The sequence below is a fragment of the Rhea pennata genome, unplaced genomic scaffold (genome assembly GCF_028389875.1).
Source record: "Rhea pennata isolate bPtePen1 unplaced genomic scaffold, bPtePen1.pri scaffold_31, whole genome shotgun sequence".
NCBI classification, from domain to species: Eukaryota; Metazoa; Chordata; class Aves; order Rheiformes; family Rheidae; genus Rhea; species Rhea pennata.
Genome location: NW_026907678.1, coordinates 30,272 through 55,390, shown reverse-complemented (window position 1 = coordinate 55,390; position 25,119 = coordinate 30,272). Strand labels below are relative to the sequence as shown.

The 25,119-nt window shown below is 52.6% G+C and overlaps 4 protein-coding genes across 19 annotated transcripts in view; all 4 read left to right on the top strand.

Moving 5' to 3' along the window:
* The first annotated feature begins 1,129 nt into the window (after window positions 1–1,129).
* Window positions 1,130–3,552, top strand: LOC134154440 (thaicobrin-like). Of its 3 annotated transcripts, none has more exons than XM_062601146.1 (3): window positions 1,130–1,286; window positions 1,369–1,510; window positions 1,971–3,552. In XM_062601146.1, the coding sequence occupies exons 2-3, from the start codon at window positions 1,438–1,440 to the stop codon at window positions 2,489–2,491; spliced, it is 594 nt and encodes a 197-aa protein (XP_062457130.1). In that variant the 5' UTR covers window positions 1,130–1,286; window positions 1,369–1,437; the 3' UTR covers window positions 2,492–3,552. The 3 variants fall into 3 exon arrangements, with proteins under 3 accessions (XP_062457130.1, XP_062457129.1, XP_062457131.1); XM_062601147.1 differs by having other exon boundaries at window positions 1,152–1,185; window positions 1,278–1,510; XM_062601145.1 differs by having other exon boundaries at window positions 1,130–1,510.
* A 42-nt stretch (window positions 3,553–3,594) lies between these two features.
* LOC134154437 (butyrophilin subfamily 1 member A1-like) lies at window positions 3,595–11,113 on the top strand. 6 transcript variants are annotated; one of them, XM_062601130.1, is made up of 8 exons: window positions 3,595–3,974; window positions 5,299–5,360; window positions 5,488–5,590; window positions 6,152–6,496; window positions 6,988–7,266; window positions 7,891–7,989; window positions 9,147–9,179; window positions 10,133–11,113. In XM_062601130.1, exons 3-8 carry the CDS (start codon window positions 5,488–5,490, stop codon window positions 10,672–10,674), a joined length of 1,401 nt encoding a protein of 466 aa, XP_062457114.1. In that variant the 5' UTR covers window positions 3,595–3,974; window positions 5,299–5,360; the 3' UTR covers window positions 10,675–11,113. The 6 variants fall into 6 exon arrangements, with proteins under 6 accessions (XP_062457114.1, XP_062457113.1, XP_062457117.1 ...); XM_062601129.1 differs by having other exon boundaries at window positions 5,483–5,590; XM_062601133.1 differs by having other exon boundaries at window positions 5,483–5,885.
* Window positions 11,114–11,199: 86 nt separating this feature from the next.
* On the top strand, window positions 11,200–19,823 carry LOC134154438 (butyrophilin subfamily 3 member A1-like). Of its 9 annotated transcripts, none has more exons than XM_062601138.1 (8): window positions 11,200–14,142; window positions 15,162–15,272; window positions 16,001–16,342; window positions 17,000–17,104; window positions 17,514–17,530; window positions 17,892–17,912; window positions 18,187–18,219; window positions 19,438–19,823. In XM_062601138.1, the coding sequence occupies exons 1-8, from the start codon at window positions 14,067–14,069 to the stop codon at window positions 19,759–19,761; spliced, it is 1,029 nt and encodes a 342-aa protein (XP_062457122.1). In that variant the 5' UTR covers window positions 11,200–14,066; the 3' UTR covers window positions 19,762–19,823. The 9 variants fall into 9 exon arrangements, with proteins under 9 accessions (XP_062457122.1, XP_062457124.1, XP_062457125.1 ...); XM_062601140.1 differs by having other exon boundaries at window positions 19,341–19,598; XM_062601141.1 differs by having other exon boundaries at window positions 17,510–17,530; window positions 19,438–19,598.
* Window positions 19,824–22,479: 2,656 nt separating this feature from the next.
* Window positions 22,480–25,119, top strand: part of LOC134154449 (complement C4-B-like) — a gene marked incomplete at its 3' end in the record, with an annotated part of 32,658 nt that continues 30,018 nt past the window's right edge. Inside the window, exons 1-4 of the mRNA XM_062601152.1 lie at window positions 22,480–22,505; window positions 23,089–23,281; window positions 24,230–24,416; window positions 24,948–25,018. Of these exons, the coding sequence (XP_062457136.1) occupies window positions 22,480–22,505; window positions 23,089–23,281; window positions 24,230–24,416; window positions 24,948–25,018 (477 nt within the window). The remainder of the gene's footprint in view (window positions 22,506–23,088; window positions 23,282–24,229; window positions 24,417–24,947; window positions 25,019–25,119) is intronic.

Here is a 25,119-nt window from a genome sequence, read left to right as displayed (position 1 = left end):
CATAGTGCAGCCTCCTGCTTTGCTTCTCCCTGGGGTGGATATGAGCTTTACAAGCCCCAGGGTGAAGGAGCAGGGCAAGGACAGAGGTGAACGGGCAGGGACTGTAAACCCCAGCTGGTGCATGAGTCGGGGGACAAAACACAGTAACAGTCTTCCCTGAAAAGCGATTTCCCACTGCCAACTGCATCTGGCTGTCACGGGTGGCATAGATGCAAAAAGCTGCTTTGACATGATGTCTCTGCATTTTGCTCACTCATCCCCACCAGGCACTCAGCTCTGGGCAAGCAGGACAAGATCCTGCCCCCTTCTCGTATCCAGCCAGGAGGTTTCTGCTTCAGTATGAGCTCCGCAGACTCTGCTAACTTCCCGCCTGGGCATCTGCAGGCTTCACTTGCCTGCACAAGGTGCCTACAGCAATTGGCACTGTACCCTGTTCATGCCTCTGTGCAGACTCCAGTTATCCCTGAAGAGCATGCACAGAGCCAGCCTGTCCCAGGTCCTGCCTCCCCACATCCCTTCCCTGTCACCAGGTAGAAGAGCAGAACATCCACAGGAGCCAGCTGTGGATTTTTGAGTGACTTCTTGGGGCAGAGTCATCTCCACCTGCTGGGTCCTTCCTGAGGAGCCAAGGTGAAGCCTCTGGGCCTGTGAACAGCAGCCTGGAAAATGAGGAGGTTGGATGGAAAGGGCAGCATGAGCCCTCCCTGTGGACCAAGCTGGGTGTCTCCCACTCTGCAAACATATCCACCAGCACCCCCAAAGCCATTGACAGCTTGAGAAATCCCAGCAGGCAGCAGCTTTAAGAGCCCAGACCTGTGCCCTTGCCCCACCACTTGAAGGGGTGTGCATCTTTGGTGCCCCCTGTGTCAGCCCCAAGCATGACCATGGCCACGGGAGTTTCTCCCTGGGGCTTCCTGATCTCCAGTTGATGTCCCCGAGTGACATCCTGGCTGACTTGGGGTGGCTCCCGAGATGACTGACCCTGGCTAGGCTCCATGGTCTCTGCTGTGGGGAGATATTGCCGTTCTCAGGGGCTCAGCAGGCTCTTATCGCTGACCTGCAGCTGGTCAGGTGGAGGCGTGGAAATCCCATGGCATGGGAACCCCGTCTCCACAAACACCCACACAGGGCCTGGCATGAATGCCGGGAGTGGAATGCAAAGACAGCTAAATGGAGACGTGCAGTGTAAGGATTACATGAGACCCCATGACTACATCAGACTGCGGGAGCTGTCACCGAAACAAAGGCAGGACCCAACCAACAATCTCCTTTCCTAGAGTCATGCTGTAAGGGAACGTGGGATGTCTGAGAAGCACCTGAATGTTGTGACTCTTCCATCATTCCCTCCATCATTTTCTCATCATTCAGCACTGAGTCTTGCCATCCACTTCTACCCGTGAATCCTGTTCATCAGCGTCCTGTGGATTTTCTGCAAACATGCAGGCACCTGAGTTGGCAATAGAAGAGGGGGAGGCGCAGGCTAATGAAGTGGAGGAGAGGAGTGAAAAAGGTGAGTTCCAAGGAGGGAAGAAGAGGGATGTTGTCCTCTGCTTAGGAGAAAGTTGATGTGTCTGATGTGGAAGAGCTGCTGTGGGTCAACACGCTCAGGGCTTGTCCCAACATGGGCTTGCCATAAGGTTGAGATGTGGTGGTTGCATCATCTCGGCTGCATACCTCTGTCGGCCCCACACCAAAGACACCCAAGCTCCCTCCATGGCCCTCTAGGAGAAACAGGAAATTTAGGAGCATGGATTGACATCTATCTAAATTGTTTGTGTCCAAACATGTCTAGGAGCACCTAGGTGGTGCTAATATTGGGACAATGCAGTGCCAGGGGTTTTCCCACTCCATGCAGGAGACACCTGGGGGCAAGGAGGTGCCTTCTCTTGCCAGAGCAAACACAGACCACCATGTGTCCCACCTTCTCCAGGACTATCCCTCCTAAGGGTCTTCTTCTCCTCTGTCCCCAGTGGATGTCACCCTGGACCCAGACACTGCCAACCCATTCCTGGTCCTGGCAGCAGATCGACGAGGTGTGAGGCGGGGAGATGCGTGGGCTTTGCTGCCTGACTCCCTGGAGAGGTTCACCACAGAGCCTTGTGTGCTGGGCTGCCCAGGCTTCACTGGAGGGCAGCACCACTGGAAGGTGGCGGTGGCCGATGGTGGGGACTGGTGGGCCACTGGTGTGGCTGGAGGATCCATCCAGAGGAAGAGCATCCTCCAGCTTTCCCCCGAAGAGGAGATTTGGGCCGTGGGGCAGTGGTTCGGGCAGTACTACGCTTTCACCCACCCTGATTGGACCTCCCTGCACCTCCGCCAGCCCCCCAGGACCATTCAGGTGTCCCTGGACTGTGCTGGTGGGCAGGTGTCCTTCACTGATGCTGAGGACGGAGGTCTCATCTTCACTTTCTCCCTGCATCCATACCCTAGCAAGACCCTGCACCCGTGGTTCTACGTTGGAAGCAACTCGCAACTCGCGTTGTGTCCCTGACATGGGGGACCACCGGTGGCCACAGAGCTCCTCCTCACCAAAATGCAGTATATATAGCTCTTCTATACTGATTCACTATAGCTACAGGGATAGAGGAAGTAGTCCCTGTAGCTCTCAGTCTTTATAGCTGTTCCCTACAGCTAGAGGGATAGAGGGAATATTCCCTATAGATCACACACCTCCATAGCTATACCCTATAGCCATAGAGATAAATAGAGATGCAGCTCCTCTGTAGTTATTCTCTATAGCTATAGGTGTATCTACAGGAATAGAGCTCCTCTACAGCTATAGGCTTATATAAAGATACAGCTATTCCCTCCAGCTCTAGGGACATATCTAGGGATACAGCTGCTCTACAGCTATTCCCTACAGCTCTAGGGATATATCTAGGGATATAGCTCCTCCACAGCTATTCCCTACAGCTCTACGGATATAGGGAATATTCCCTACAGCTATAGGGATAGGGATATAGCCATAGGAAACAGCTCTAGGGGAGTGTGAGCTCCTGATAACACTTCCTATCTTTTCCATACCTCCAAGCAGCTCCCTGTCCCCTTTCCAGCTCTGCATTGGGCAGACGTGTTTTTCTTCAGGCTTCTCACCGGAGTTTTTAATCCCAAATCCCGGGCACTGTTTCCTTCCATAAGGTGAGGCCACTTCACCTCCCCCTCCCACCCCGCTCCATTTCCCCCCCCCCTTCTCCTTTTCGCATTGCAGGCGCAGACAGAGCCGAAGCATTACAAATAAATAAATAAATAAATAAGAAAATAAATACAATAAAAAACGCTTTCCAGCTGCCAGCAGGGTCCAGCGGGACGGGATTTAGCGTCATCTTTGGTTCTGGAAAGAAGCAGAGCGACGGGAGGCTCTGCTGCAAACCCACCGCTTTGCCCCCCCCCCCCCCCCCCCCACTGCCATCTTCCCCCCAGTGCAGCAGCCACCTCGCAGCCAAGTCCCAACCCAACAATTCCCACGGCCTCTGCCTCCGGGGCCGGCAAAAGTCCTGCCAGGTTTCCTTCGCCTCGGGAAGAACCAAACCGCTATGTTTTCCTTGGAAAAAAAATGTGGTGTTTTTTTTTTTTTTTTTTTTTTTGGGGGGGGGGGGAGGGGGGGAGTGCTCGGCGCTTTCTCTTTCGTTTCTTGCGATGCGAGAGCCGCTGCCGGGAAAAGCGGCGAGTGTCCGGCGGCTCCGGGACCCTCATCGGCTCCAGGACCTTCCCGCAAGACTGTGGGATCCCTCTTTTCCCCCACCCCGGAGGAGCTGCGGGACCACCAGCACCACCCCGACAGTTCTGGGAGCTCCCAGGGCTGCGGGACCCTCGGGGGCTGCAGGATCCTCCACGGACTCCGGGATCCTCGACAGCTGCGGGACCTTCGACAGCTCCGGGATCCACCCCCGGCCCCCGGCCCCGCGACGGCTCCGGGACTCTCGGGGGCTGCAGGACACCACCCCCGCCCCGGACGGCTTAGGGGTCCCTGAGAGGTTCGAGCTCCCCCTCCCCCGCCGGCTACGGGAAGCCCCCCCCCCCGATGGCTGTGGGACCCCTGCGCGTTTCAAGCCCCCTCGGAGGCTCCAGGACCCCCGACAGGTCCGGACCCCCTGCCCCAATGATTCTGGGACCCCTTCGGGGGGCTGCGAGCCCCCTGAAAAGTTAGGGATCCGTCGATGGCTGCAGGACCCCCCTCCCGTGGCTGTGGGACCCTAGTGCGGTTTGATTCCCCCCCCCAGCAGCTCTGGGACCCCCAACAGCTCCAGGACCCCTGCCCAATGACTCTGGGACCCCCCGCCAATGGCTGCGGACTCCCCAATGGCTGCAGGACCCCCGATGGCTGCAGGCCCCTGAGAGATTTGGGACCCCCCTGATGGCTGTGGGACCCCCTCCCAAATGGCTGCAGGACCCTCAATGACTGTGGGATACCCTGGCCCTGGAGGATCCATGAGGGGTCTGGGACCCCCAATAGATGTGGGACCCCCCGAGCAGGTCTGAGACCCCTCCTAAGTGTTTTAGGGGGGTCTGATGGCTGGGAGACTCCTCAGCAGCTGCAGGACCCCTGACAGCTGCAGGGGTCCCAGACCTGTGGCCAGTCCTACAGCTACCCAGGATCCTGGACCCATAGACATCCTGGACTCATTAGCGGTCTCACAGACACCCTAGGAGTCCTTGATCCACTGGGGGTCCTGCAGCCACCAGGAGGTCGTGGACCCATCAGGGATCCCCTTGCCATGTTGGGGCCTGGACCCACCTGGGGATCCTGCAAGGGCACCGGACACCGGACCCATCGGGGTCCTGTTGCTGTGGGGGATCCCACACCCACCAGGGAGTCCCACCACTATCAACAGTCCAGGACTTCTTGGGGCTCCAAGACTCTTAGGGGTCCCACAGCCACAGGAGTGGGGGAGATCCTGCATTCCCAGGAGTCCCGCAGTTGTCAGGGTCCACAGACCCATCAGCGGACCCCAGGGCCAGGGAGTCCCTGACATGGGGTGGGAATTCAGGACCCTTAGGGTCCCTGCAGAACCCCCAACAGGTTCAGGACCACAAGTCCAGGACCACCAAGGCCAGTGAAGGACCCCAAATGGGTCCAGGACCCCTATGGATCTGGGACCCCTAGGGTGACTGCAGGACCCCCAATGGGTGGCTGTAGAGCACGGTAGTGCCACAGCCCAGGGAGCTGGGCCAAGTACAGGAACGTGCTGGAGGAGGGGTTCCTTGTCACTGTTTGGGTCGGCAACCCTTGGGAAAAATCTCCGGATCCATATATTTTCTGTGACGGGATTTTTTCCTGCTTTATTTATCTGCTTTCAGGCTTTGCAGTCCACTCAAAGTATAGCTGTCATCGTGTTTAAATACAGCGACTACAGAGATCAGTTAAGCATTTAAACTCTTTCTCCACAAACGCGCCGTCCTTCCTTATCTTTCCATTCCTCCCACATCTGTGTCACCTGCTGCTTCCCCCCATCTCACCCTCCAGCCTTTTCCTCTTTGGTAGGTCAGATGGCTGCGAGGATGAAGCTTCTTTCATTTTTCCATGCTGGCTGCTCTCTGCCTTGCGTCGTTATCTGCTTCCTGATGCTCTGCGTTCTGAAGCTGGAGGCAGGTAGGACCTTGCACACTTGCCGGGAGTTGACTGCATCCTGCATGACTTAAATGCATTTAAATGTCAAAGGCATTGAGAAATTCAGTGCGTCACAGATTTATAGTGGTCTCATAAAGATTTAAAGATACTGAAATGGATTTAATTTGGGCAGATGAGTGAAGGAGGAAGCAGGGAATCCCCTCACATTCCTCATTGGTCTGCTCCTCCAGCCTGCAGGGACCGTGGTGATTCATGGTGGACTGCAGGGACCATGGTGGTTCATGGTGGACCGCAGGGACAATGGTGGTTTATGGTGGTATGCAGGTACCATGGTGGTTCATGGTAGACTTCAGGGACTGCGGTGGTTCATGGAGAACTGCAGGGACCATGTTGGTACCTGGTAGACTGCAGGGACCATGGTAGTTCACGCTAGTGTGCAGGAGCAATGGTGGTCCATGATGGGCTGTAGAGACCGTTGTGCCCAGGCTGAGCATCTATTGGTGCCCTTTTGAGCTTTGCATTAAACATGTGCATGCCCTCCTTGCCACCTCATTTGGCCCAATATCCTGCTCTATCCCACAGCTCAATTTTCGTGGCGAGGAACAGATAATCCCATCCTCCTTGTCATCATCAGGGCAGACACTGTGCTGCCCTGCCACCTCCACCCAACCAGGAGCCCTCAGCCTGTGGAGGTGACCTGGCTGCGGGTGCCACACTCCTGGCCCCAGCATAACAGCCACAAAGGGATGAACAGCGACAGGGCACCAGGACATGACCAAAAGACAGTGCTACTGAAGCGCTGGACCTGTGGGGGCCATGCGGATTTGAGGCTTTCCAACGTCGGACCATCCGATGAGGGACACTACATCTGCTTCATTCGAAACAGAATTGAATATGAAGGTGTTCATCTGGAACTGAAGGTGACAGGTTTGTAGCCCATGACCATGTGCTCTTGGGGGGAGAATCATTAAAATTTAATTTTAGACACATTGGCTGGACACAGCCTTTCCTGAAGGTCTTTGCGGCTTTTAGGAGGGAGCATCTGTTTGGAGGGTCCAGGGCAGATGGAGGCGTCAAATCAGGACTGAGCAGATTTTTGGTTATTTCAACTCTATCTGGTGGTGGGTGACATCACTGAAGGTTTTGCTCCATTTCAAGGGGGGTTATTTTTTTCCTCTGAGCTATTGTCTTTCTCTAAGACATGTAACTATGAAGCATATCTGATTCTAAAATATAAGCACTATCTCTAGGTAAATATTGGGTTGGAGTAAGACTGAAAAGCTTATACTTCTTGTTCGCCCCCATGCAAAATAATTGAAACTCCATGTTGCTGCAGTTTCTGGAATCTAAAAATAAATGTCCCTTTTGAAAACAAGCCCTATTCAAACTCAATTTTATGTGTGCACATGTCGTCTTAGCCATGGGGTCTGCTCCTTACATCTCCACGGAGAGCTACCAAGGAGACGTCAGAGCTGTGTGTCGATCGGCTGGTTGGTACCCACAGCCCGAGATAATGTGGAGGGATCTCAACCATCAGCCCTTACAGCAGCAGTCCCAAACATATACCCAAGATGAGAGGGGTCTCTTTGAAGTACAAAGTACCCTTGTCATAACGGGAAACACCACGAAGAACGCATCCTGTGTGGTGAGGAACATCTACCTCAACCAAGAAAGGGGAACAGCTTTTCAAACTTCAGGTCGGTTAACCTCGACACAGCACTCCACAGAGAGACACAGCGAGATCTGGGGAAAGCTAGGGTTTCTCCAGAGATTTATGGCTGAGATCTGAGGTTTCAAAGATTGCATGCATTTAGTGGTGAAATATTCCTACTGGTGGTTGCTTGGGTCTAGCCTCATGGCTAAGTTTAGTAACCAGGTGTCAACCAGGGAGCAAAAACCCACACAGCCTAAATTTCTATAGTACAGCAAATGAGCAGCTCAGTAAAGACACTCTTGCAACAAACAGGGCAGCATCTAAATCCTTTGGTTGGTGTGTCTTGAGATGTCCCACTCAGCTTCACATGACAAACACGGTGAAGAAGGAAGGTGCTGGGCCACAGCTCACCCTCACATGAGAAATAAGACGATTTTAAACAGCGTAGCACTGTGAAGACTCATGGGATCTGGAATTCAGCACTCTGATCCCCGTTGCATCTGTAGGATGCACATGCTTAGCACCGTTTCTCTCTCCTGAGGAAACCTGGTTCATTGCTGAACCTGGTGGAGAAAGAAAGAAATCCTTGCATGTTGTCAGGAAAACCTTAAAATGGAATAATTTTTTGAAAATTCTCTTGTTGTTGGGTTTTTTTCCTCTTTTTTAGACTTTTTAAAAGATGCCTATCCAGGGATGGCTATTCTAACCATGAACCTGACAGTGCTTGGTTTCATCGGCTTCATTGTGTATCTGTCAAAGACCAAAGGTAAACGCTTAACCCAGGTTCCAGAGAGGAGGATCTGGGTTATCACCCTTTAGCAAACTCATCAATGCACAAGGGATGCACAGGATCATGGGCTTTATCTTCTACAGCAAATACAAACACTAAACAGAAAGCTCAAATGAGCTGGGAAATGGACTTTTCTTGGATTCCTGAAACTCTTGAGTGAAAAGAGTGAAAGGGAAAAATAAGGAAGGGAGAACTACGGTTTGGGGCCTGCCGGTAAGGTGGGACAACTCCGTCCCTGTCACGTTTGGGTGTCCGGTGCCCTGAGTGCGTCAGAGCGACCGTGGCCACAGGAAGCTTCAGGGTCGCCCTTGGTCTGACCGTTACTGAGGTGCTTTGGTGTTGCAGCAACAACTGCAGGCCCAAGTCCCTGCCCAGTGCTGCCCTTGCTCTTACAAGGAAGATTGTCAAAATTCAGGATGTAGTTAAGTCCATAAAAGTATAGCTGAAGCATTGCTGCTACTCCCCTGTGAGTTGTCTCCCAGGTGTCTCCTATTCTTTTTTTTTTTTTTTTTTTTTTTTGGCCAACATTTGGTTCTTTAACGCCAATTAACTTACCATGAGCTAGGCAAAGCCTGAGTTACTGCGTAATGCTGGAGAAACCTCGGAAGAGGAAAAATTCCTCTACTTTGAAAATGAGAGCCCAGCTATTTTAGCAGAACATAGCCAAAAATGGATGTGAAGGCTAAGCAATCCCTCCATTTTATCACGTTTATGTGCTCTTGGGAGGAGAAAATACTACTTTTGTGACTCCAAGAAGAGATAAATGCAGCAATTAGGCTTTCTTCCCCTTTTCTTCCTCTGTTTACTGTCCTGAATTCAATAGAATTTGGTCACAGATTCCAATGGGAAAAGGGCAAGAGCTATAAATAGTCCCTGTGCGTTTGTTTCTGTTGCTCACTCAACTTGTTGATCTGGAGAGAGGAGGTTGGTCAGGGTAATTCCTCAGGGGAGGAGGCAACACAAAGGAAGAGGGAGGTGAATTCAGCTGCCTGAAGGAGCCCTGTAACCTGAATCCACCCGAGGCATCCTAAATGCCTTAGTGACATAGCGATAAACTAGTCAAGTGAAAAACGAACGCTCATTTGGATAACTTCTCATCTGAATTTCTTTTTTTTTTTCTTTTTTAATTTTAGGGTGGCAGAGATTCATGAACAACATGGGAAAAGGTAATTTAAAGCATGTTCAAGAGCTCCCTGTGAGCAGCTCCTGTTGCATCAGCAGGGCTGGTGAGGGGGGGAGTTTGCCTCCCCTGCCTGCTCACAGCTCCCTGGGAACCAAAACTCCCATTTTTCTGCCTGGTTTTAATTCTCACTTCCTCCTGCTCTTCTCCTCGTTGGCCATAAGGGAGGCATTCACAGCCTGGAGAGAATCCCCAAACCCCAAGCACCTGGGGGAGAAGAAGCAAAAAACAGTGGAGAAAATTGAGATGGTGGGATGAAACTCGGGCTTAGCTGCGGCTTCTTGCGGTACCAAACGTGGTCCCAGAGACAGATCATGTGCAAGAGCAAAGGGTGGATCTGATATAGCATTCTTGGACCCATCTCCAGTGGTAAAACACAGTTTGGAGCCAAGTCTTTTCTCAAGATGCTGTGTTTCGTAGTGGAGGAGATGATCCTGTAAAATGATATCCCCTCCCTTATGTAGAAATCTGCTCAGCTGAAGGGACAACAGGGGAAATTACATGTCTGTCTTCTCTAGTGGGCCACCTCTTATTCTCACTATGTCTTTTCCCAGTCTCTCCATCCTTCTCCATCCTTCTGCTTGTTCCTGCTCCAAGTTTGCTGTTTGGGAGGTGCCTGATGCCAGACTCCCTTCCTGGGCAAGGCCTTGGTGCCCCCTCTAGGGATCTGGACTGTCAGGAGCAGCGATGCTTATGTTATGCCCACTCTTCTGCTTGCTCTTCAGTCTCAGCCATTGAGGCAGAGACTTGACCACGGACAAGAGCAACTTTGACCCCTCTAGTATGGGTGCTTGAGCTTTAATTTTATTCTTTCTTTCCTTCTTTCTTCTTTGGGGACCATACACTGGCAGGAGGCCATAGACATTCCCCATTGGGTAGTTCCCTGCCACCACCCCAAGCCAAGCTCTGCCTCAGTCTGTTGATCTCTTTCTCCTGCAGCAAAAATGACCCTGGATCCGAACACAGCTCACCCCTGGTTGCTCCTATCCAAAGACAGCAGAGGTGTGAGGTGGGGAGAAGAGCAGCAAGAGTGGCCCGAGAGGCCAGAGCGATTTGACGCGTGGTGCTGCGTACTGGGCCGCGAGGGCTTCACCATGGGCAGACATGTCTGGGAAGTGACAGTAGGCTGTGGGAAGAGCTGGGGTGTGGGACTGGCCAGGGCCTCTCTGAAGAGGAAGGGGCGGACCTACCTGAGCCCTGAGGAGGGAGTCTGGGCAGTGGTGAAGCTGGAGGACATATTTCGGGCTCTCACCTCCCCTGAACGCACCCCGCTGCCACAGAGATGCATCCCCAGAAGGATCCGCGTGTCCCTGGAGTATGACAAGGGGCAGGTGGCCTTTTCCAATGCAGAGACTGATGCCCCCATCTTCACTTTCCCACCGGCCTCCTTAAGGGGGAGAAGATCCACCTGTGGCTCTGGGTGTGGGACAAAAACTGGCTCAGGTTGTCTCCCTGAAATGCCCCGCAGAAGACCTCTATGAATCTGGCCTTTGTTGTTCCGCGGTCTCGCTGCTTCCCAAGGACATCTTTCTTGCAGATTTCCTCTCGAATCAAATTGATGACCCTGGAGGATCGGTGGTTTTGGACTGGTCTGCTGAACAACAGGCAGCTGGCAAGCACTGAGATGAAGCGGGGGAAACCCTCCTGCCACCATTTCTGCCCACAAACGGGACCAAATTGGGCCGCTTTGCAATGTCATCTTTCTTGCAGTTGTGTCTTTCCCTCACTACAAGTGTTAACGGGGAGAGTTGATAGCCAATGCTGGGCCTTTCTTGCCTTGCTTCTTCTGGCTGTGTTGGGTGGAAGAGGCTGTTCAAAAGAGACGGTCTTCTGACCTACCAGGATTGTGTCCCTCTGTAAATGTGGACAAGCAGGGGGCTCTAAATAAAGGACTTCACACTTCTCCTGGGAGCACTTTGAGCTCTTTCCCTGCAGTATCTATGTCTGCAAAGGGTGACAGTTGCTCCTGCTCCTAGTGGCAGCTTCTTTGGGTGCTGGTTGAAGACGATAGCTCCAGATCACTTCCATCATTTCCATGCATTTTTTTGTTTGGTTTCTTTTTTCCAAACAGTTTGTGCTGTGGTCACTAGAGTCTTTGCAAAGATGGGGAAGTTCTCCCAAATGAGCTTCCACTCTAGAGGAAAGGGGAGGCTCTGCTGCCTGGTGTCCATGGAGGAGACATCTGGTGAGGGTTATTGAGCAGAGATGGCATCAAAGGGAGTATCTAAAGGAGGTGTATTTATTTCCATGCACCGTTTTCCCTGGTGCATGTTGGGGTGCTCTGAGAGAAAACCAGTGCTTGAGAGCATCCTTCCTGGGGCAATTTGCCAAAGCCTTGAAGTCTCTGATGACCTGGGTCTCACTGGATCTGCCAGCCCCCATCTGTACCCATCCCTACTCACATGTTTAGGGGCAGTTACGGACTCATTGGAGAGCTTCCCACACCATCCACTGTGGTCACAATTGCCACACCAAGCTGGCACAGTGCTTTAGACCACACTTCCCCAGAAAGCATGAATTACTCCCTCGAGAGTATGAATTATTAGCACAGAAAAAGATTTTCTTGACGTCATGAGGTACGCTGCAAAGGGTCTGTCTTCTCTCCGGCTGCCTATCTTTGGATGACCTGGAATAATCATGGCGATTTACTCCTCTACCCTTAGGGAACTTGCTTCTGCAATCAATAAATGTGAAGGAATTGGTTCATGCCTTAGAGGTGGCCAAGGACAAGGCAGCCTGATGCCAGTTGGGTGGGAGAAAGGGGGTGTCTGTGAGTCTGAACCCCAAGAGAAATGGCACCGTGGTCCTTCTCGTGCAACAGCCACCCAGCTTCAACACTTCCACCTCAGGCTCATGGTTACTGCAAGAATCAGCTCAAAACTACCTCTGTGAGCTCAGTATTTTTTCCATGTTTGTCCCCCTTTTTGACTATATTTTGCTCCAGGCTTGTTACTTCTGCTGCAGCAACACAGCCCTGAAACATGGCGTTGGCTGGAGCATTTCCATTCCCAACCCTCAACTGGAGTTAACGTTGTGTCTCGCCTCCCCACCAGCCACGGGTTCTGCTGCGGCCAGTCTTTCTGCACTTTCTGATTCAAAATCCTACTCAAAAATCTTGTTTGGGGGGCAAAGAGGAAACTCGCCTCATGTTTGGTCCCATTGCTGCTTCTTTGCTGCAGGTTTTTCTAATACTACCAGGCACAATCTCTCACTCTTTCTGCCTTGTCACCCTCCTTTTCTGTCTTTTCCTCATTTCTTTTAATTTAGCAAAGGAAACAGCATGCCTTGGCTCAAGGTGGTTCGCTTGCATTGTTGAAAATACCTCCAAGAGAGGCTAGGGACTTTTGCTGCCCCAAAATACATTTCTCCGCTTTCATGACACAATTTTACAACTTCAGACCTTCCTCTGAAACCCCACAAAGCCCTCATGTTGTGGTTAATTTGGCTTTTAATTCCTGTTTTTCACTCATAATTGTGTAGATTTGTTCACTTGCTTTCTAATGCTCTATAACTGTCTTAAGGCTGCAGCTCCTTCCCAAATTTTGCCCTCTTCTAGCTCGTTCAGTAGTTTCTGTTTCAGTTTCTGGTTCTGCATTTCCTGTCTTTGTATCCTGATTCTCCCTCCCCAGCCCGCTTGCTAACCACCCTGCCCACACTTTCTGGGAGAGCAATTGGAACTTGGCAGTTTTCTTTAATTCTGCAAATTCTTGCTCAGCCTGCTTGATGCTTTTGCAAGGATCCCGGTCCCGAGGGTTTGGTCCCCACTGAATAACCCCATTCCTCAGCTCTGAGGTTTCTTCTGAAAACGCAGCAGGGGATGAGTGTGTGGTCTGGGGTCAGGCTGCTTTTGCTCCTGATTGTCATGTTTTATTTTATTTTGTTTTTCTTGGTAGCCTTACAAACACCCCTGGCTTTCTGTGGTTTTGCAGAAAAACCTGCCCAGAAAGGACAGCTGCCTGCACCCTCCACCCATTTATTATGCTCAAAATCTTGTTTCTGGGCAAAGAGAATGCACACCTGGCTTATAAATAAAGGCAAGAACTTAGTATAACCAAAATCACAAAGGCCTTATTATTAGTCCAGCTCTAATCATAACAGGAAAAGAAGGAATAATGCAGTTAACATTCCACGCATCTCATGCTTTCTACCTCTTTTCCTGGGGTTGTACTTGCACCTCGTCCTGCTCCTCGGGGTCCTGAGCTCAAGGGTTTCATTTTGGTGTCACTGGGATGTTATAGCTCATTTTTCTATGTCTGCTAATGTTACAAATGTTATCTGCTTTAGCAAACATATTTTCTTTTGCACCTGTGCTCATTCTTTTTTGGTCGGCAGCACTTTGTTGCATCTGTATTTGTTATATACGGTGGTTCTTATGCATGTTAGATGCTATTTCTTTGCTCTCCTTGTTACTCCTAAACCACCTTTGCCCAACTTTGTGTTTCTTTAACTGCCCGTGGGTGAGGTGCTCGAAGTGACGTGGTTGCCAGTGCCAAGGCAGTGCCCCCTCATTACAGTCCCATGTCTGGGCTTTTCCATGTCACTACTTTGCAAGGCCTCTGCTATGGTGCCAGGCTCCGCTTCTGTGCTCGAGTGATAAAACCAGGGTGTCCCCACACCAAGATGAGTAAAATTAAAGCAAATCACCAGCTGGTCCCTTAGCAAAATTGCTGCCACCGTTCAGCCAGGTGGAGCAAGGCAAGGAAGGATCTGTCCGAGCTGCTGAGCTACAGGATGTGGCTCTAATCTCCCCGCACAGCCAGGCTGGGAAGTGCAGCAGTAATGTCCCTGCCCACTCGATAACTTTAATCTTTATTTTTTATCTGCGGCAAGTGCAGAAGAGGCAAAGACATTTCTTTAGTGGCAACCATGACTCATGAATGGAAAGTCACCAAACACTCAAAAATTGGAGAGCTTAAGAAGTAACCGCAGTTTCTGGGAGCACCAAACTGGTAAGAGACAATTTTCAGCCTGGAAATGCCTCCCTGCAATAAGTGCTTATTGCTTCTACAGCTTCCAAACAGAAAAAAATCACAAAAATCCTAATCACCCCCTCTGCCTGCAAACATGGTCGCATGAACTGGCACAGGGACCCGTTGCATGGGAGCGAAGCGGGTAGAGCAGGGCATTGGGTCTCGCACGGCTTTGGCTGCTCACCTCCCCCAAGAGCAGGTCGTCCCGACTCCCTTTATGGCTGAGAGGAGGCAATAGCAGCCCTTAGAGTAGTTCCTCCAGCTCCCTGCGGTTTCCTTCTCTCTCCGGATGGGTTGCGTTGAAGACCTTTGCCCCTTTCCGCTGCTGTCACCATTTGCCAAGTTTTCTTCCCCTGGAGGCAGCAGACATCCGGTTCTTCATATGAAGGATTTCTTTGTTTCTTACACACACCGACATGAATTCTGTTGCATTCCTTGCTGTTTCTGTCACGTGTATGGAAATGGTGATGTAATGACATACAATTTATGGGTTATGAATAAGGGAATGGTTCCAAAAGCGGGGGTCCTGGCTTTAGTTTTAGGAACTGGAGAGCGCTGGAGGAGGCTGAGGAAGCAGGCAGAAGACGCCGCAGAAATGTGATCTGTGGAGCTGCAGTCGAGCCTGTGCATGGTCCCCACCCCGGTGATCATCCCTCCTATCCCAGCAGCCTCCCAGGGGTCATGATCTGATGGCGCTGAGCACGCTTGCAGTGAAACCACCCCAAGAAATACATGATCTTTGCCTTCCGGGCCTTACTGCAGTGCAAATAAATGTCGTGATCTATTCTTCTTTCTCTTGCCTCATCCAAGTGCCTCACCACTGGCTTTGCTTTACCTTTAGCCTTGTATTAGCAAAGCGAAAAGCGTGGGTAGAAAACCAGCAGGTGTTGCAGTAAGTCAGGGAAAAGAAATAAGATTAGGGGCGGTACTGCCTGCATGTCAAATTGCCATAATCACTCTTTTTTCTTTGCTTCCTCCTCTCTTCTTGCTGGATTGAGGTGCGGGGAAGATGTGGTTTCTCTCCTTCTATGGGAGCTTCGACATCAAGTCTCCTCTGCCTGGTTTCATCATGTATTTCACAGCATCTCTCGTTCAAAAGCTGGAAGCAGGTAGGTGTCCTCGCTGCTCCTACAGGCTCCTAGAGGATCAAATTCTCCTTTGTCTGAAATTGTACATGATCTCCACCATGCAAGGGACCAAAGAACAGGGAATGAACCCTCTTTTTGCCATTGGCTCCTAAGGCTGGGTCTTAAATCCCTTTCAAAGCTCAAACCCCATTCACAGAGTCATAGAACAGGTGAGCTTGTAAGGGATCTCTGGAGATCATTTAGTCCAATCCCCCCGCTCAAGCAGGGTCACCTAGAGCACGTTGTCCAGATGGGTTTTGAATATCTCCATCCAAAGCATTGGGAAGGGTAGCACTGAGGTGCATTCTTTAGTCCTTAAATGGCAGAGGAGAACAAGTCCACCACAGGGTCCCAGATGCACCAAGGGGGGTCATTTCCTTGGTCTTAGTAGGATTTGAACTGGACTTCAGCTCCTTCTTGCCCAGAAAAGTTGTAGAATCTCCATCCTTGCAGATACTCAAAAGCTGTCTGGACACAGTCCTGGGCAATGCACTCTAAGAGACCCTGCTGGAGCAGGGGCTTTGGACTAGATGGTCTGCAAAGGTTCCTTCCAACCTCAACCATCCAGTGATTCTGTGAATATCTCCTCTAGCATCTTGCTCTTGATGGCCTGGCTTGAGCTTACATGACATTGCAGAAGGGAGATGCAGATAAGCCTCACATCGATGCTCACATTTGCTCTGACAGTTCTGCCCTGTCCCTCTCCACAGCCCCATTTGTGCTGGTGGGACCCACCAGCCCCGTGGCAGCGGTTGCGGGCCAGGGCGTCATGTTGCCCTGCAGCTTGCATCCCCGGAGGAACGCTGCCAACATGACAGTGAGGTGGACCCGAGTCGCTGACGTCGTGCACCACTACAGTAGTGGGCAGGACCAGTATGAAGAGCAAGGGCTGAGCTACCACGGGAGGACAGGGCTGTCCAAAGAGGGTCTCGTGAGTGGGAGCATGGCGCTGCACATCGTCGCGGTCAGGCCGGCCGATGAAGGCCAGTACGTCTGTTTTGTTCAGGATGGTTCTGATTATGAACGTGCCACGTTGACACTGGAAGTAGCAGGTCTGTAGCTCAAATCCACGCTTCCAGGTGAAGATGGTCCTTGGGGTTTCTCTTCCATGTGCCCTTGCCCAGATCATTTATTCCCAAGCAGAAACTCTGGAGAGGCCCATTTGGAAATGGGATAGGGGATCCCTAGGGCAGCTTCATGCTTTTGAAAATACCTCCTGGAAAAGAGGAGCTCAGTTGCTTTTTGCTTCCGCTCTTTGCTTCTGCTCTTTGCTGTGGAGCAGAGCTCCAGTTTGCATGGAGCTCACACTCTGCAGGGCAGCTGTGTCAAGGACCTTTTGCATTTTCCACCTGCAGAGCACAGCACACTTCAGACTAGACCCTGCAGAGCTAGAGGAAGCACAGCTTATTGCTGAAGATTTGGGGGGGGGGGCTTAGGAAAGGGACCAATTATCAAAAGCCATGTTTAGACTAAATAATAATAATAATAATAATTTCTGTGTATTCTTACACTATCTTAACCAAAAATTAAGACCAAACAATTGAAATCAGCCTCATTCCCCCCCCCCACCAGTGTTTAGTAGTAGAACTAGCACTGTAGCCCCTACCTCCCCGCTGCCTTCCCTTTTTTTCAGACCAACGCCCCTAAGGATGGATTTCTACTGTTTTTTTCTACTATTTTCTTTTTTTTTTTCCTGTTTTTTTTTTCAGCTCCCTTTTACCTAGGAGTGTTTCCCTGGATGGTGGCTCTGATTGTGACCCTGGTGGCTTGGACAGGGTCCCTTGTCCTCATCGCTTACCTGCTTAAAACTAAAGGTGAAATCTTAATGGAGGAGAGGGAAGATGTGTCTGGTGGGGAAGAGCTTGTCTTAAAATGCATGAAAACAGAGAGGAGAGCAACCAGGACCCCTGAGTCACAAGTCTTACAAATTAAATAGAAGACAGTTGAAAAGGGCTCACGGGTGACTTAGATGCCCTTAAGACTCCAAATGAAGAGAAAAGAGGAGGGAAAATGAGAGAGATGGTTGGGTGGGAAGGAAGAACCTAGATGGACCCAACTACATTCAGATTTCTGTCTCACCCTTCATCTTCTTTGGAAATACGTATTCTATAGGGCAAGGAAAGATGTGATAGATAGGGATAAGAAAGGGAGAGCATCGAATTCTTCTTGAAATAGAAATTCTTTTGCCCATAACATATTCTTTGTATTTCGTTTTCCAGCAAGACAGTCCGCAGAATGGGGTGAGTCTCTTTTCTACCCCCCCCCCCCCAACTTCCCACCAGAGAAGTTATTTCCCTGTGACAGTGTTTTCTTTGGGGTTTTCTTCTGATGAGATTTCATGAAAAGTATATCCACATCTGAAGTTGGCCAAGAATGAGACTATAAAGTTTCATATCACAAGGCAACGGGAAATAACATATTGTCTAAAAGTCCATAGTGATTTTTACTCCTTTCCTGGAGGCATCCCCGTATTTAACGTTGTCCAGCGATGGGATGCAAACAAAACAATCTGAAAAACAGGGGACAGGACCAGATCTGCCCTTCCCAAATAGCGAATTTGGTTTTTGTAACCAATTTTCCTTTATGAATTATTTCTTGCAGGCAAAGAAGCTGCTGAACTTGGTAAGTCTCTCTCTGCTTGCAACGCTTTCACTCTACAGAGCAAGTTCTTTGTTTTCTGTCTTTTCCCATATTTTAATTATTGCATAATTAGGGAATTAGTAGCACCTTAGCCGAGTAACTGTGACACATTACAAAAAGAATTAATTAAAAGAAGTAATTGGCATCACCTTCTGCTGCCACTGTAAATCCAAAAGCACCATGACTGGCTAGAAAACGCTGTAAGTGGAGCATGCCGCAGTCACATCTCACTTCCTGCCGTGTGATTGATTTGCAGAGTGGAGGAGATGCATCATGCCCATCCAGAAAGGTGAGTAAGCATCGTGTCTCCTGAAATAAGGCAGAAGTTGGACCATGGACCATACAGGGTGTCCAGGGAGGTTTGGGGGGGGGGGGGGACGGGACAGATCTCCACCCTTGCGGATGTTAAAAAGGCTGGTCCTGAGCAGCCTGGGCTAGTTGGACCTGCCCTGAGCGGGAAGTCTTGTCTTGGAGACCTCCAGAAGTCTGGTCCCCACCTCAATTACTCGGTGATTATGGGGTTGGCCTGGAGATGCTCATGCTCTAGGTGACCCTGCTTGAGCAGGGAGGTTGGACTAGATGATCTCCAGAGGTCCCTTCCAAACTTACTGATTCTATGATTCTATGATCTCCAGAAGTTCAATCCCACCTCAATTCTTTGGTGATTATGAGGTTGACCTGGAGGCCTCCAGAGGTCCAATCCCACCTCAATTATTTTGTGATTATGACTGATGTACCACATTCTGGACACAGCTGCAACCTGATACTGGGCAAGTCCCTGGGCAGCCCCATGAGAGGCCGGGGAGTGTCTTCTTACTAGTCCCCTGTTACAGCAAATGTCTTGCAGCTGTGACAGCAAAAGCATGTGAGCCCTAGGAAGAAAAATTTCAGAAGTTCTGAAAGCTCGGAGTAGCTTTTCTACAGTCCTGGGCACAAAAAGGAAGGTGATTGCCTGCTTCCCACCAAGTTTGGGTAGATCCCACCAGATGCCACAAAATACTGCAGGAAGGGGGTCTTCTCCTGATGCTCTGCCTCCCTCTCCCCCCTGCAGCCCACGTGACATGGGATCCAGACACAGCTCACCCTCTCCTCTGCCTCTCTGCAGACAGGAGACGTGTGGAACGGAGGGAGGCACCACAGCTTTTGCCCCAGTGCCCGGGGCGATTCAACACGGAGCGCTGCGTGCTGGGAAGTGAGGGCTTCACTGGGGGGCGGCACGCTTGGGTGGTGGAGGTGGCAGAGGGAGGACACTGGTGGGCAGTGGGGGTTGCCGCCAGGTCCGTGAGGAGGACAGGGAGCTTTTCCTTCAGCCCCGAGGGCAAGATCTGGGCGGTGGGGAAACTCATGGGCCGCCAACGAGTCTTCACCGCTCCTCACCCCACACCACTGCCACTGGACCGTGTCCCCCAGAGGATCCAGGTTCTTCTGGACTACACTACGGGGCAGGTGGTGTTCTCCGATGCTGATAGTTGGGCCATGATCTTCATTTTCCCTCTGTTCCTGCCAGCCAGAGAGAGGCTCTACCCTTGGCTCTGGCTGGGGGAGGCTGGAACCCACCTTGGGGTCTGCACCTGAGGCAGAAGGAGAAACTGTCTTCTCAGCACCAACCAAACAGAAACTGGAGGCCAGCACGTGCTTTTTTCCATCCTGTTGGACAATGTCCCATCTTCCCGCAGACCTTTGGTCATGTGTTGGTGAAGCCACCACTGCTCCGAGCAAGGAGCAAGAAATGGGGAGAATTAGGGCCTCACCAGGAAGGACGTGTGGAGCAGATGTTAATGCATGTGTATTGCATGCCCTTCGGCCTGGCTTTCATAACACGGGGACGTGACCTCAAATAATGAAATTGCTGGAGTTATGATTAAAAACAACAATAACAAAGAGCACTCACAACTGCATCGCAAACACGTGTTTTCTCCATGGGTGTTTTCATGCTTTCCATGACCGACCAGCTCACAGATAGTGCTGCAACAGCATCTGGGGCTTCTTCAAGGCACAGAGGGGCATTTCTGGTGGCTTCTACCTCTGGGGAATTTATTGTCAGACTGGTCCGCACTTTACCAAAACATTCATTATTAGACCGATCACAACAGCATCGTATCTCCTGAAATAAGGCAGAAGTTGGACCATGGACCATACAGGGTGTCCAGGGAGGTTTGGAAGAGGACGGATCTCCACCCTTGCGGATGTTAAAAAGGCTGGTCCTGAGCAGCCTGGGCTAGTTGGACCTGCCCTGAGCGGGAAGTCTTGTCTTGGAGACCTCCAGAAGTCTGGTCCCCACCTCAATTACTCGGTGATTATGGGGTTGGCCTGGAGATGCTCATGCTCTAGGTGACCCTGCTTGAGCAGGGAGGTTGGACTAGATGATCTCCAGAGGTCCCTTCCAACCTCAAGCCACAGTGCCCCAAATTTCCAGGCTGGAAGGGAGGCAGCTGTACGAGGACGCAAAGGAGGTCCGGAAATAAAATGAGAAGGAGAAGGTGAGTTGGGAGCTGCTCAGTGTGTCTTGAAGCTGGAACCAAGGCCATCTTTGGACAGGTTTAGTTAACGAGCAGAAAGTGACGGACGTGGCAAGTTTCCATTAGGCTGAAAAATCTTTTGGCTGCAGGAGTGAGGGAAATAATTGAAGGAAATGAATGAAAAAAATGAATGATTAAGTCTAAGGGTCACTAAATGCATCTCCTTCTCCTTGGGGTACATCTGAACTGCACATGATTAGGAAACGGGAAACTCCAGTGGGAGGCACGGTGGATATTTCCTTGCAAAAAGGCAAAATCTTCGATGTTTAGGCCTGCAGGGCACAGGTGAGCTTGATAAAGAGCTTAAATAATCCCCCCTCCCCCCCCCCAAAAAAAAAAAAGAAAGAAAGAAAGAAAGAAAGAAAACTAGAAGGTCTCCTCCTCTAATCTAGGCACCAGTTTCATTTTCCTGGGTTTGTAACTTGGCTTTTCACCCCCGAAAAATGTAACAGGGGCGTTCCTGAAAGGGGAGGCAAATGGCCCTGCCCTCTGCACCAGGCAAAGGGAGAGGCTGGCATAAACACAAAACCCTGGGATTTCAGCCCAGAATTGGCCCTTCCCCCTGCATATTTCAACTTTGCTTATTTTATATCCATAGGGACCCCACAGACCCTACAGGGTCCCATAGACCCTCTAACCCTCTGGTCCACCCTTGCTTCATGGACCTCCCCCACCCTTAGGACCCCCCACACACACATAACTCCCCCTGACCCCATAGGGCCCCCGAGAGACTTCCCAACCCCATAGGATCTTCCCCAGCCTTGTGGTCCTCCTCAGCCCCATAGTCCCCCCACCCTTAGGACTACCATATGTGCCCCCTAAACCCCACAGAGCCCCCATAGACACCCTAAACCCCATAGGACCCTCTCAACTCCACGACCCCCCCCAGACCCATAGTCCCCCCAAGACCCTTAAGACCACCTAGAGCCCCCATATATCCCCCCAGACCCCATAGAGCCCCCATAGACCCCCATAGGACTTCCTGGAACCCCCCCCCCCCCGGACCCCACAGGGTACCTCCAACACTGTGTTCTCTAAGGCCTATAGATTCCCCCTCTATCCTTATAGCCCCTATTGGTCACCCCTAGACCCTATAGGGTCTCACAGACCCCCTCCAGACCCCATAGAATCTCCCCTCTGTGCCCCTCAGCCCCATAGCCCCCCCCACACACACCCTTAGGACCGCCCCAGACCCCATAGGATCCTCCCCATTAGCCTCTGGACCCCATAGGGTTCCCCCAACACACATAGCCTCACAGGCCCCACGGTTTCCCTGCAACCACGTGGGTGCCAGGAAGGGGGTCGATGCCCGTCAGGGCTGCAGCCACCCAGGGTGAACCCAGGCGTCCAGGCCCCTCCCCTGCCTGCCCCTGTTAATGATTTATCCCCCTATAGCCCCTACCCTGGCCTTTCCCAGGCTGCCCCACACTGTCCCTAGCCCTGCACCATGGGGCCTCCCTGGACCTTCGTCCTCCTCCTCCTCCCCCTCCTCCTGGGGCCCAGCCACCAGGACCCACAGTATGGGGCCGGGGATATGGGACCAGGGAATCTATGGAGCTTGACAAGTTTTGGGGCAGCTATGGGGCTGGAGGAGCTACGGGGCTGGCTGTGGGGCCATGGGGGGCTGTGGGGTGAAAGGGTTATGGGGGGCTGTGAGTCAGTCATGGGGCTATGGGGCTGCAGTGGGGTGGTGGAGCTGGTGACGGAGCCATGGAGTGGCAGTGGGACAACTGTGGGACCATGGGGCAGTTGTGGGGTGGCCGTGGGGCAAATGTGGGGTTGGCTATGGGGCCACAGGACTGGCTATGACACTGGCTATGGGGCTGCAATGGGGTGGTGGAGTTGGCGGTGGGGCCATGGTGCAGTCGTGGAGTGGCCATGGGGCTGGCTATGGGGTTGTGAGGTAGTCGTGGGATGTGCATGGAGCTGGCTATGAGACTAGCTATGGCACTGGCTTTGGGGCTAGGGGGCAGCCACGAAGTGGCCATGGGGCTGGCTATTGGGCTGACTATGGGGTTATTTATGGGGCCATGGGGCTGGCTATGGTGTTGCAATGGTGTGGTGGAACTGGCTATGGGGCAGGATATGGGGCCATGAGGCAGATGTGGGGTGGCCATGGGGTAGCTGCAGGGCTAGTTATGGGGCTGTGGGATAGCTGTGGGTCTGGCTGTAGTACTGGCTTTGAGGTTGTGCAGCAGCCATGGGGCAGGCGCAGGGCTGCCTATGGGGCTGAGGGGCTGCCTGTGGGGCTGCAGTGAGGTGATGGAGCTGACTATGGGGCAGGAGGGCATCCATGGAGCTGGCTATGGGGCTATGGAGTGGCCATGGGAGTGACTATGGGGCTATGAGGCTTGTAAGAGGCTGGCTATGGGGCTGTGGAGTGACCATGGGGCAGCCATGGAGCTGGCTATGGGGCTATGGAGTGGCCATGGGAGTGACTATGGGGCTATGGGGCTTGTAAGAGGCTGGCTATGGGGCTGTGGAGTGACCATGGGGCAGCCATGGAGCTGGCAATGGGGCCTTGGAGCGGTCATGGGGCCTTGGGGCAGCCATGGCACGGCCATGGGGTCACGGGGCTGATGATTGGGGCTGTGGGGCAGCCGTGGGGCAGCTGTGGGGCTAAGTGCAGCCTGTTGCAGGCTGGCCATGGTGGCACCGGCACGCGTGGCGCTAGGGGTGCCGGCAGGGGTCCTGCTCCAGGCCACAGGACCGGTGGCCGGGACGCTGGCGGCCCGAGCCCAGGGAGCCGCTGAGGATGCCGGGCCCTGCTCCGCTGAGGTGCCGTTCACCCTTGAGCCCCAGAACGACTTCAGCCAGCTCCTGCATGTCCAGGTGGGACCTGCATGGGGACACGGGACATGGGACACAGGGACACAAGAGACATGGGGACACAGGACAGGGAACATGGGACAGGAGACACGAACACATAAGACATGGGGACATAGGGACAGGGGACACAGTGACACAAGGAACACAAGGACATGGAGGACATAGGGACACATGAACATGAGGACATGGGACACAGGGACATGGGGACACAAGGGACATGGGACATGAGAACATGGGGAACATCAGGACACAGGGACATGGGGAACATAGGACCTGGGACATGTGGGATGTGGGACATGGGACAGAGACTCAAGAGACACAGCGGGGACAGAGCCACACAGGCAGACCCATTGGGTGGAAGGACATGGGACATTCTCATGGGCATGAGGATGGGTGGGACATGGGGGGTTGTCCCCACAGGGCATAAGGAGATGGAGATGTCCCCATGGGGTGAGGGGACGCAGAGATATCTGCATGGAGCAGGAAGAGACAAGGACATTCCCACAGGGTGAGAGAACATGGGGATGACCCTATGGGGTGAAGGGACATGAGGATGTCCCTATAGAGTGGGGGGACATGGGAACATCTCAATGGGGTGAGGAACCATGGAGACATTTCCACTGGGTAGAGAGACACGGGAACATCTCCATGGAGTGGAGGAACATGGGGATGTCCCCCTGGGGTGGGAGCACATGAAGACATCCTCACTGCCATGGAGTGGCACAAGGGGACACGAGGATGTCCCAACGGGGTAGGGAGACATGGGTCATCCCCATGGGGCACAAGGAAAAGAGGGAAGTGGGGGATATGGCAACATCGCCATGGGGTAGAGGACCATGGAGACATCCCAAGGGGTGAAAGGACATGGGAACTGGTCCTCAGGGTGAGGGGACATCAAGTTCCCCATGTTCCCCCATGTTGCCTGCACCTCCATCCCATGTGTCCACGCAGGTGTCCCCAGAGCAGGCGGTGCGCTGCGGGCTGGTGGCCGAGGGCGGGGGCCGGGCGCTGCTGCTGGAGGCCCAGAGTCCCCAGTTGCCCTCCGGTGGGAGCCAGCACCTGCAGGTGGCTTGGGGAGGTCCCAGGGGCCACCTCTTCGTGCAGACCGACAAGCCTGTCTACGCCCCCCGGCAGACCGGTGAGCCCCCATCTGCCCCAGAATGCCCCCAGCACCCCCCAAAAAAAAAGGAAAGTCCCCAAATGTTCCCAGGGCACCGCAAATGCACATGGCACCCCAAAAGCCCCAAATCTGCCCCAAATAACCCCTCTGGGTCCCGCAACGTCCCTCCATGTCACCTCATATCCCCCATGTTTCCCATGTCCCTTCATGTCTCCCTGTTCCTCCATGTCCACCCATGTTCCCATGTCCCCCCATGCCCCCATGTCCCCCCATGTCCGCCCATGTCCCTCCATGTCCCTCATGTTCCCCAAGTCCCCCTATATCCCCCCGTGTCCCTCCATGTCTCCCACGTCCCCCCGTCCCCCCAAGCCCTCCATGTCCCCCCATGTCCGCCCACATCCCTCATGTTCCCCAAGTCCCCCTATATCCCGCCATGTCCCCCCATGTCACTCCATGTCCCCCCATGTTCCCCAAGTCTCCCCATGTCCCCCATATCCCTCCATGTCCCCCATGTCTCCCATGTCCCCCACCTCCCCTATGTCTCCCCAGTGCGTTTCCGCGTTTTCTCCCTGGACCGAGAGCTGCGGCCCAGCCCCGACCCCATCATCACCACCATCCTGGTGAGGCCCCAGGGACGGAATTGAGGGGAGCGAGATGTGGGGCACAGCAGGACGGCAGGGGCAGGGCATGGGGCTGTGGGTCCGGCTGTGGGGCAGGCCAT